This window comes from Lepeophtheirus salmonis, chromosome 4, assembly GCF_016086655.4.
Source record: "Lepeophtheirus salmonis chromosome 4, UVic_Lsal_1.4, whole genome shotgun sequence".
Taxonomy (NCBI): domain Eukaryota; kingdom Metazoa; phylum Arthropoda; class Copepoda; order Siphonostomatoida; family Caligidae; genus Lepeophtheirus; species Lepeophtheirus salmonis.
In genome coordinates this window covers 26,071,746-26,083,989 of record NC_052134.2, presented here as the reverse complement: position 1 = coordinate 26,083,989, position 12,244 = coordinate 26,071,746, and the positions used below count along the sequence as shown (strand labels likewise).

The 12,244-nt window shown below is 29.9% G+C and overlaps 1 protein-coding gene across 4 annotated transcripts in view; it reads right to left on the bottom strand.

Annotated features, from left to right (window-relative positions):
• Window positions 1–10,130, bottom strand: part of nolo (no long nerve cord) — a 34,220-nt gene extending 24,090 nt beyond the window's left edge. For 3 of the 4 annotated variants that reach the window (XM_071887758.1, XM_071887759.1, XM_071887761.1), the window contains exons 1-6: window positions 9,310–10,130; window positions 9,050–9,251; window positions 1,587–1,665; window positions 1,016–1,291; window positions 615–782; window positions 271–551 (exon numbers count right to left, since the gene is read on the bottom strand). In XM_071887758.1, the coding sequence (XP_071743859.1) occupies window positions 271–551; window positions 615–782; window positions 1,016–1,171 (605 nt within the window). In that variant the 5' untranslated portion in view covers window positions 1,172–1,291; window positions 1,587–1,665; window positions 9,050–9,251; window positions 9,310–10,130. Of the gene's footprint in view, window positions 1–270; window positions 552–614; window positions 783–1,015; window positions 1,292–1,586; window positions 1,666–9,049 lie in introns of all 4 variants that reach the window. The other variant, XM_071887760.1, reaches the window with a different exon arrangement.
• Between the last annotated feature and the right edge of the window lie 2,114 nt (window positions 10,131–12,244).

Genomic DNA, 12,244 nt, shown 5'->3' with positions numbered 1-12,244 from the left:
CATTTGGGAAAAACAACCACTCAATTCTTAAAAAAGATTAGGAGCAGTAAGAGTTGTATGTAAAGTATATGTTTTATATGTGTATAATTGAAAATCCCCTTTTTTTTCTTTTCAAAAGATGAGTTGAATTTTATTTGCATAAATCAATTTCTCCCAATTTACTACTTTCGTAAACTTATTTTTGTCAATAATTCCTTCTTCTCTATATTAAAAGGGCATTAAAGTACACCGAAAGGAAACTATGAAGGATATAATATGTAGACTTTATACCTTGCAGGACAAGCTTTTTGATTACAAGGTGCCATTCGCTCATTGGGTCGATTAGTAGAATCACATAGATCATCTATTACGTGTTCCCTAGTCTTAGCATTAATACAAATAGGACGAGCCATCATAAACCCTCCTCCGCAAGGAACAGAGCAATGACTTAAAGGTGTCTCTTCCCAAATAAAAACTGCATGGTGGTCAGAACATGCTGTTCCATTTCCGTCGCAAACACCGCAGGCATCTACCTTCTTATTGGAGTCTAACTTCAAGTCGCATCCCACTTTCTAAAATAGAATAAAAAAATAAATTTAATGAACCTTTTCCAATGCCGTCTCGCTCATACTCACAGTGCAAATTCCTGATATGCAAACATCCAGTGAATCGTCTCGACAGCGAGTCCCATCGACAACCATATCAGCCATCCGAGTTGATATATCTGATCTTTCTTTTGTTTTGCAATCAAGGGCACAAAGAGGTCTATCATTTTCAGCAGACTCCCAAGAATAATATTTGCCCTAAAGGAAATACATAAACTAAGCCACTAACATTAAAACGTATTTCACATACAGATAATATGCGAAACCTGGAGAATGAACAAAGTAGGATGCATAATTAAATACAAAGTAACCTAGGTTCAAATTCGTATTTTAAATTGATAGATAAATACAACTAAATTGATAACCATATAGGTACTCTTATAAATAAAATGTAAAAGATACAAGGTGTAACATATTTTAATCAAACTCACTTGGTAGGGAATATGATTGAATTTGGCACATTGTTGACTACGGAATGAAATAGAGGAAAATGGACATCGATGTAAGTTACAGAGTATTTGATCCTTCCCCTGTCCTCGACATCGTTCCTCGTCCACAGGTTCCAGACCTCGTCCCCGAAAGGACATTGTTGATGGAGGAAAACAACTTCTGGATCTGCTAGAGATCCCTCCACCACAAGACCTTGAACAAGATGTCCACTTTGACCATTCTGACCAGACTCCGTCTCGAATGGGTTGAAAGACATTCTGAAAAGTCAAAACAATGTTAATTAAGATTTCATAGGTTACATCATTCTAGAAAAACACCATATCTAACTGTAATTTTGATTATAATTTAAATTACGACGTCAACAGACAGCATGCTCACTTAGGGATAAATAAAAAATTACTATAAAATTTGTATGTTGGATTTCAATAAAAAAAATCTTTAATTATATGATGTTTTAAAGCTCCCACCAAAATGCTATGGTATTGATAATTAATAGTTAATAAGTTGATAGAAACGAAAATTAAATGTGTTGAATAATTCAATTTAACTTACTTTCTTGTATCTTTGTCCTTGTATGGATGCTGAATTGGAAAGTTGGGGCAAAAATAAGCAGAAAACTAAAAAAATACATCTGAAAAATTAAAAGCCACATTAGTATCAATATATTTTTAAAGAGATAAGTTAAAACTAGTTTTATTAATTACATATATAGATATATGTATGAACATGGAGTAGTAGTTTTATCTTCTAAGGATATTACAAAAACAGGTATTATTGTAAAAATAGGTTTAAACATAAACTTTGATATTTTGCAATGAATGTACCTACAAAAATGTAGGTACCAGGAGTGTTCAAAAAGTAAGGGGACTTTGTTCTTTTTTAAGACAAAATATTTATTTATTCATAAATGCTTATATTGTTCTCTACAAAGTAATCCCTTTTCGGAACAACCCTCAGCACTTAAAGTAACCCAGTCTTTATTTCCTTGATCTTTACAAATCTCCGTCTTTTCATAGGTCTCTTCAATTTTGGGAACAAGAAAAGTCCCATGGGGTCAAATCCGGTGGAGGAGCCATGATTTTGGTGCTGTTTTTGGACAAAAAGGCGACGATTCTTTTGGTCAAAATTAAGCAGTTTCGGAGAAAACTTCGCTGACACTCGTTTTATGCCCAAAATGTCAAAAAATAAAAATGGCACGAGCCAACCGATATGTCAATATCCTCAGAAACTTCGCTCATAGAAATTTTCTTCACTGCTTCAACGTTTTCGTCTATTGTTGACGTGCTTGTGCGTCCAGAGCGATGCTCATTGTCTTCTCAGATATCTTGATCGAGTTTTACCACTTGTAAAAATTTATTTGCGCGGGACAGTTTTACCGTATATCACTGTCAACATTTTAAGTATTTTTGAGCATTTATTTTCCTTTTTTACACAAAATTTGATGCAAATTCTTTGATCCATATTTTTCAGCATCAAAATACTTCTAACTGTTATGGCTCCCACAAACTAACATCTTACTTTTTGAACATACCTCGTATACTTGGGTCTCAATTATTTTATTCTTGTGAAAAAAGTTAATATATGGAGATTTTTAAAGTGTTCCATTTGGTAAAAAAAAAAAAAATGAATGGCAAATTTTAAATCATTTTTATGAATATTTAGGGGTAGGTCCATAGCTTTTAACTTTTAAAATTTTATACTTTTTTCAGAAAAAAATGTTATGTTGTATTATTTATAGCTTCTTAGTTAAATTAAGAAATTTTCCTTAAGAATAATTTCAATCAAAAATGTTTTATAAATTTAAATGAACACTTAGTATTGACTTGTCTAAAGGTACAGAGTGCTTATACAAGAAATATAATAGTATTTAACCAAAATGTAACCTTTTGTCTATCTGTCAGTTCGATAACTCATCACGGCTAAACGATTTGACAGATATATGTTAACATTTTCAAGTTTGTATATTTTCAACTTACATCTACGAAAAAGGTATAATTTTGATGACCTTAACCTTATTGACCTTTTTGAGAATAAATACCTTTATGAGCAAATCTTACAAAACAAATCAAAAATTTATATAGGTAAAAAAATTTGAATGAGAATTAAGTAAGATATTATTTATCAAAAAAAAAAGAAGATTTTCTGGGTCATTTGTGGCCGATTTAAATACAAATATATATTTTTACTATTAATAAATACAAACACATTCGTTTAAGTACTATTATTGTCCTTTTAGACAAATACATACTGAGTGCTCATAAAAAATATAAAAACCCTTTCATAGCAATTCTATTTAAATAAATTTGTTAATTTTACTAAAAAGTTTATGTTATAGTAAATCTTAATTAAATATAAAATTTAAAAAATTTAAGACAATAGATATTAAATATTAAAAAAAAAAGTTTTGTTAATCATATTTTTTATCAAAAGGAAGACGTTTAAACCTCCATATCTTTACTTTTACAAAAAATGAAATTTTTGACACCCTAATATGTACTTTAATATATCTTTAGATCCAAAATAAATGAACTCCCACAAATAATATGAGTAATACATTTGTTACTTCTGGAGCAATTGAAAATATATTTAACGATGTGTTAAATTAAATGTTTTCCTTTATGAAAAACTAGTTCTTGCATTCATAGACGGTTCCAATTCCTATGACTTAACAAAAAAAAAAAAACTAATTACTTATTTTCCAATAAATGGAATATCAATATACATAGATAGATAGAAAAAATACAGCAGCCTTAACTACATAAGTGTTTGAAGCTATGATTCAGCATTTTCAGTTAATAAAATGATGCTTTAGATCATGATATCATATTATTCCCTATTATTTACTCTTACATCCAACATAAGTGTATTAAATATGCATTATTAGCGAATCAGATCCAGTTTGCTAAAGTAGGTAAGTACAGAATATTTTTTTTACCTCTCAGGTATCTATCGCGTGAGCAGGAAATGTCTTCAAATACTTGATTTTACGTAAGTAAAAATATCCCCCAAAACAAGATAAAGAATAATATTACAAGGGCGTCCGCAGGGGGTGAGCTGGAGGGGCTGTAGCCCACCCCCCTTACAAAATTAAGGAAATTTTGCTTTTTAGGAGAAAATGTAATATTTGAAATTTAATTTTTGAGAATAGCTATTGGTTTTTGGATTTTTTTTTTCCAAAAATAGAATTTTTTGAGAATACTTATGGATTTCTTAAACTTTTTTCTATGACATCAATATTGAAAGTGTGGTGGAAGTCAAACATCAGTCGTACATGCGTCATGGTATAACCTTGTATTTCTATTAACCTTGCCCTGTACTATATAGGTTGTATATTTAGGACTCTGGAGGCGCTATAGCTCAAACCCAAGTGGCGAAACGAAGACCACATAATCAATACTTTTCTAAATATAGTTGGCTAAAAGAACATTGCTAGCTTTTATCATTGAGTGAGGGGTTGGTGGGGCTTAGCTCAAAAAATTATGAACGCCGTAATATATATAAATAGGTTTTCTCAAAATGAAGTTGAGCGACGTCATCAAGTATCAAACTGTATCCGTTTTCGGACTGACATACAGGATTCAACTAGACTGGACCGAGACTGAACCGTACAGGACTGTAGTTTTCCGTCCTAAATAAGGATTGAAGGAACAAGAGGAATTCTGCGAAGTGAAAAACAATTTGCATGAAGTTATGGGCGCTCTGGTATCTCAAAAGCGGCATTTTGCCAGAAAAAGAGCTTTCATGTAGCAAAGTAAATCTTCTCAAGCTAACAAATGTGTTTCACCACTTTGTTTTGTATCTTTTTGGAGGCATTGGCACAGAAAAAACAAAGTTAAAGTATTGTGATGTACATGTTATATATGTGCATATGAACTCATGATTTAATTATAGCTTATATGTAAATATAAATTATAATCTATGTCGCACTCATTTCTAAATGTTTCAATTAAGGTAAGTGGTTATTTAAATCCTTTATTTCCACACATTAAAAGATCTGCATCGTAAAAGTAGGTTTTATTTCCAAGACAAATGAAAAATGAGATTCCCTTTCCCCTATTCATACGAAAACGACGCAATTTGAATAATTGTTTTATAGTAATAGGTCTGTTCAACATATAGGTGCTATTAATGATTCGAAGTAGAACAAAATATACCATAGAAATAAATTAAGTTAAATTCTACGTCATTTTGGATTACATAATACCAAGCTATTGGTCATATATGTACTAATTCATTTTTCCCCATAATATTACAATTATTTCATTTGACAAAATTTCACTCACCATCACATAATTTTGTTTTATTTTATTTTTTTGCACACAAAATGCATGAAAATACACTCATTAGGTAGATGAAATTTAAATCCTAAATAAATAAATAAAAACTCAAGTCATTGACTGAGTGAAAATGATTAACAAATATATACTTAAAAGGAAACGACCCATTTTTCATAAAATTTGATGTGCTCAATGCAAAGCTCCTGCTAGTTTCACCCTTTGATGTTTATTTATAAATATCAACCTGTAATTAGGTAAAAAATATATAGATTTTTTTTTTCCAATTATATGGTTAAAGTATAATAATTTTTTATATCAAGGAATTGATGTTATGTGTGGGCTGATTTGTCGTTAAATGAGTGAAAAGCAGCATTTTGCAGAACTAGTCAAGATTAAAAATAAAACAATATGTGTGGCGCGTCAATAATAAAAGCAAACTATAATTATTTTTCTCTATAGCGGTTGTGGATTACATCTATACTCTTCGACGAATAACCTTCAAATTCCACGAAAAAAAATAATTCTTATCAACCATTGGAGGACCCACAAATTGCACTTAAAGTACCCAAAACGGATCGTCACAATGAAAGAATAAAAAAATGATATATTCTATTTGAAAGGGGCCATATCAAGGCCAATATAAATTTCTTATTCCGAAAAAGACTTTAAACTATACCTAAAATCCTTGGGTATCTTAATGCATTCAACAAATTGGATTACAAAGCCTACGATATGTATTCAAATATGTTTATGCAATATTATGTTGTAAAAAATATATGGGGATGCTCCTCAATAAAAACTTACTTGTACAATTCATGATTCCACAAAAAAAAGTTGTACTCAAGTTTTCTTCTCTTCAAATACATCTTGAAAGACACAAATTCGTCAATAATTATTTGAATACCTTGATTTAATCAAAATAATGATACATAATCTAACAATGAGCTCAAAAGGTGGCAACTTATACATTACATATTTTGAACATAGTAAGCTCTCATATATATTTATTTTTTTTCAACTAGGAAGTTGAATTAATTCCAAGTCATTAAACGAAATCTTTTTAGACAACTAATATGATACAAAACAAAGAAATAGAAATAAACTGACAATTTTGTCGTAAATATATCCAAACATTTAGGATAAACAACAAAAGAGGGTTTCTGAGCCCTATTTTTGATGCACATATGTACATGAGGGAGAGGATACAACGACCCTTTATTTGGGGGGGATGACATACATAGTAGAAAGAAGATTCGTGTAAATTTTATATTATGTAGGTACTAATAAAGACAGATTTGATGTATGAAATCTTTGTCATTTAGTAATTATAATTATAGGGTAAAAAAATAAAAAACTGTGAAATGATTTGATTAATTATTAATAATTAAATACTTCAATAAGGGAGTTTATGTTTTTTTTAAATTTCTATGAAAATCCATTTTGAATGAAATTATAATCCAATTAGCTTGATATAGATTTTAAGATTAGTGTTTCTTCATTCATGGTCCACGAAGTAAAATTGGTTTGCAGACCTTTTATAGATGAGTCACATACAACTGATCAAAAATATTAATAGCCTTAAATTTTCATCTTCAACACTAACAAAGGAAAATCCCAACTGCAATTTTTGAGAAAAAGATAACAAATTGAAGGTATTCGCTATTTCTAACTATAAAAATTATGCAAATTTCTCTTTTAGGAATATCATAGATATAAAAAAAATATAGAGTACAAAGCTGTACAATAACAAGCGACTATTTTTAAAGGCATGATAGCTGACAAATTTGAGACTTAAAGTAATATAAATCATAGTTATTTACCAATAAATTGTTTTAATTATATTTTCAGAGACTGTAGTTCTTTTTAACAGCTATTAAAGCTTTAAATAGTTCCTCCAAATCTGTATTATAAGTAATATAAATAGAACTAAAAATCCAAATAATGTTGCCGACTCAAAGTCCTTTGCTTGAATCAAAAAAAATAATAACGGATCCAAGGCTTAATTCCCCTGATAAAATGTGAGTCACACTGCGTTACCAGTTGAGATCTCCTGTTTGAAGGCTTAAATAGTTGTATTTAAATAAATATATATATAATAATTTTAAGTTAAAAGCAGAATTTAAATTTTAGTTAATGAAGTAATTTTATATAACGTGTCCTAATTTGAAAAAAAAAAACCAAAACATTGACAATAAAGGAAGGAAAAAATCATTTATGGAAAATTATGTATAATTACTTTGTATTTTTTTCTTTTGTATTAAACAGAATGATTTAAAGTTTCGCACATTCTATTAATGAATCACATGATTTATATATACATTGTGTGCCTGATTTAATTTTTTTCTCTTGCTACTTGTATTCTTTATCGTTTTGTGTGTAAAGTCATATCATGATGATAGCAATTTCATTTCAATCAAAAGAAGTAAATTATATACATAATATGTACAAATTAAGGTCAGGAATCGTGTATCCATTAAGGAATTGCATATACTATCCTACATTTAGATAAATATATATTCAACTTAAAATGCAAAAACACTATTTAATCATTTTTTTTGTATCCATAGAACATTCCATTTTTTGAGAGCGTGTTAAACAGAGCTGTGAACTCGGGATTGAGGCAAGTCGCACATAAGTTGAATGAAAATAAAACTCGAGACTTAACTCATGGAGTACTTACAACGACAAACTTACGACTCGAATCTCACTCAAAGTTCAAAGAATCTAATTGGAATAAGAGTTAAAAGAAGAAGCTTGTAACCCGTGGGGTTGCTCTGAAACATCAATAATAAGCTACAATACTAAACGACGTAAGGAACAATGTGTTCGGAATAAATTATTTTTTTAACTGAATGTGCGTAAATTCGATAATTGGTCGTTTCTAGAGAAGGAAATATACTTAATGTATATGGACTTCAAAGATTATTCCTAGGCCAGTTGGGAGTAATTCTATAATGTTTACTTGCACTTAATATGTGTAACTTCATCTGATCAATTAAAGGAATATTAAAAAAAGAAGAAAAAAAGAACCACAATTTCAGAATCAAAGAGTCTGATTTGAATCAGAGTCAAAGCAAGAAGATTGTAATTCAAATAGTCCGACTGAAACCTCAATAGTAAACTACATCTTCAGATTCGGATCAGACTATAATATTGGAAAAAAATGCAACTCAACTTGGATACAAAATGAAAACACTGAAACTTCAAACATTTTATTTGATATTTTTGAATTTTTACATAATTTCTGAATTAGTGTTAGAAAAAAGTTTTCATTACTCACTTCGGATCTACGTGTTTAAACTCCAAAGCAAACGGGAAAAATCGCAATTCCATTTATTCACCCAATAAAAAAAACTCGAGACTAGATACAGACTTGAAAAAAATGACTTCTGAACAACTATAAATTGTTACTAGATAAGTAAAACAAATCTAAACATAACAAATATAATAAATGAAATGGTTCAAAACCATAGAACCATTTATATAGACATACATATGAATAATATCTATGTATATTTCCCCTTTCTTTTTCTGTGTAAATATTTGCTTTGCTGGTAAAAATGTAGCAATAAACATTGGTAAAGTTTACCCAGTGGTTTTATATACATATGTATGCTCTATGTACCTATTCATAATGGTTCTAAAGCATCCAATTAACATCTTTCTACATATAAAAGACATAAACACATTGACAATAAATATTTAATATTAATTTGTGAATAAAAAAGCATCTCTTACCATAATAAATTTGTTACTTATAACTTTATTAAGTATTTATCAATATGAAAAGTGCCCATTTTTTGTATTCTTCGTAGGTTATGGAGATATCGCCGTATCAAACATGGAATAACGATGAGAGTAGTAAATGAGAAGGGTTGAAGTCCGAGGATTAGTAACAAATTTAAATCCTCATTGTTGTCACAGCACACTTCATTCAAAACTAATAATGTGTAATTTTTATACGTATTTCAATCACAGCGATAAACTATTTTTCTTACTGAAGGATGTATATTGAAGACAAAAATGGAATATAATATACTCAATAGGATGGAAGTAGGCCAGATATATTTGGTGTTATTATGAATCAACTATGCACTTTCTATACATATGTATGTATGTATTTGTATATCAAAAAAGAAATTGGTTCTCTGCGAGATGTTGGATCCCCAACGCGTCAAAACATCATGAACGAAATATATAAAAATGTTTCGTAGGGTATCTGTGCGTTGGAAAAGAAAGGGAGAAGCACGCCCCAAACTACGGAATCGTGAATTTTTCTTAGATACGCGTCTGTCGACGTATTTTAAATGAACATATATATAAAAGTAGGAGCACACTGAGCGCTCTGCACTTTGTTTTTTTTAGAGAGCTTCTGTACACAATGAATATATTTATATATACATACATTGAGGCAGCTATTTATTTTGAAATGAGCCCCGTACATTTATGAGCGAATAATTAATAAATATATATATATATATCCAACAATAATAAAAAAAGGCTTTCCTCTACACTAACTCACACAAAATTCTATGTGTACATGCTATTATTATTTCGTTGCTAATTTTTGACTATTTAATCGCGAAACCTCATGAATAGCATTAAGAAAAAAAAAAAAAAAAGAAAGGAGAGGAGAGTCAAAAGAAAAAAAAGGACATGAAGGGACCCCAAAGTGATTCTTCATCCTTACAGATGAGGAAGGGGGAGAAGGACGATGGTGGCACAACCATAGCTGCTTTGACTTTCTTATTTCTTCCGTACATACATCTTTTAATGATGAAAAAGATAATGTACTAACTACTGCTAACACTAACAAACTAAAATATAAAGTTACTCTTTATCCTTCTCTTATGAAGATGCTGCGTCTCTTGTACTTCTACAACTTATTTACTGCATTATTATTTATATAAAAAAAGTGCAGTAGCTCTTTTTGATAAAAAGGCGTTGGTCCTTCCCTCCTCTCTATTTTTAACTATTACTACTACGACCATAATCAATGCATTCGGTCATTGCATTCAATTTACAGCTCCTTCCATCCTCTCTTGCTTGTGGCCCCTCATCTTTGCACATGTTTTGCTATTCCTTTCTTGTGCTTGTTATTACCTTCCCCTTTAATTATATTAATACCAGGTATAATTATGCTACATAGTAGATAAAAATACATACAGTTAATAGATATTTTAATCAAATAAAAAAATATTTGAATACTTGCCGAATATTGCAGACTAACAACGTGACTTGGACTCAAAAGTTGCTGGAGTTTGAAGTTAAGAACAGCCTTCAAGTCAAAAGGAGACATTGTTCCACTACATTTATAATTCACCAGTAAATCTTTGAAAGAGATTAAAATTGCTCCTTCTATGGCTTGGACGTAGAAAACTTCTTTTCATTTATTTTTCGAATATCTGAAAGTAAGCCAAGTGTTATGCATGACTGTGGGAATTTTGGAGGCTTTATTTCAAACATTCATCCCCATGACTGATTGGTTGGTTATACCATTCCCTTCCTATAAAAACATGGAAAAAATATTTCAAAATCCATTTGCTTCTCCACTAAAATAAGATCATTATTACTGCAGGTTTTGATAAGTTGGCTGGAAAAGAACATCTTTTGGAAAAGTTTGGGGGAAAAGGAACCCTTGTTTTGTCCATATATAGACACAATCATCAACCTGCCGCTTAGTTCTCGCTCCTACTTAGCGTCAGAGATTCCAGTTATTTTTTAGGTATGACCTGCAAACAATCCAGTTCTCATATTACAGTATTGTTTTTTTAAAGAACCGAGGGTACTGTCGTATGTTTTTAAGCTATTTTATTCTGTTATGTTCGAGAGAATGGCATATTAGATGTGTTGAAAGAAATTATTGTTGATTGAAAATAAGAACAGGCTTCAGACTATGAACCCTTTACTATAATTATGGACTTGAAATAAGCTCAAAAATAATATGAAGACTCTAAAAAAATATTCAATTACTCCAACTTGTGATCAAAGACTTGAGACTCGATTTGGAGCTGCAGTACTATCAAGACTTTTCCCCACTTCTAAACATTGTTCTTTCCGAATGTCTTCTATTCGGTTCGTGAATATGGAATTGGATATTTAAATTAATTTCGAATTAAAGTATACATAAAAGGATTAAACGTATTAAGATATTGTTATTTTGTACCAAAACTACCATATCTGCTTCAAAGCAGATTAATCTTACATAGGGCGTAAAGTCTATGAAATTTCCCATTATATAGTTTTAAATATTAGTAATGCAACGAAAAACAAGGTTACAATGTATACAAAGTAACGTAAACATGTATCCTGGAGACATTTTGCGTTACTTCGGCGCAAACATAAGAGGAAGGCAAAATATCTTAAAAGTGATCAAACTTAAAAATGGTAGATAACATTTTGTTTAAATTTTGTTTACCTGCTGTGAAGAGTTATTTGCGTCGACTAATATTTTCAAAACTATTCATTTATTGATCGATATAGATTGAATTTTTTTTCTTTATTTTCTATGTATAATATCTAGCGATGGGTTAGTACAAAAAAATATTGAACAAAAATCACGAACAGGAAAAAGTCTTTAATATATATTATTTTATATGATAAATTGCACATAAAACTCAAAATTTCATAAACATATTTTGGTTAATTATAGGCTTTGTATTCAAAATTGGGGAACTAAATGAGATACTCAAAGTTAATGACTATAGTTTAAAGCCTTCAATTTATTTATTAGACTTTATATGACCCCGATATGGAATCATTTTCAATCACAAAACTATCTATTTCTGTTTTTGTTTTTTCATTTTGTCAAACATTAATTTCTACTTGAAGTGCCATTTGTAACGTTCCCAAAGGATTGACTTGTAATTACTTGTTTATTTTTATGACGATTATAATTATTCGTCAAAGAAGAAAACAAATCTAATTCAGACT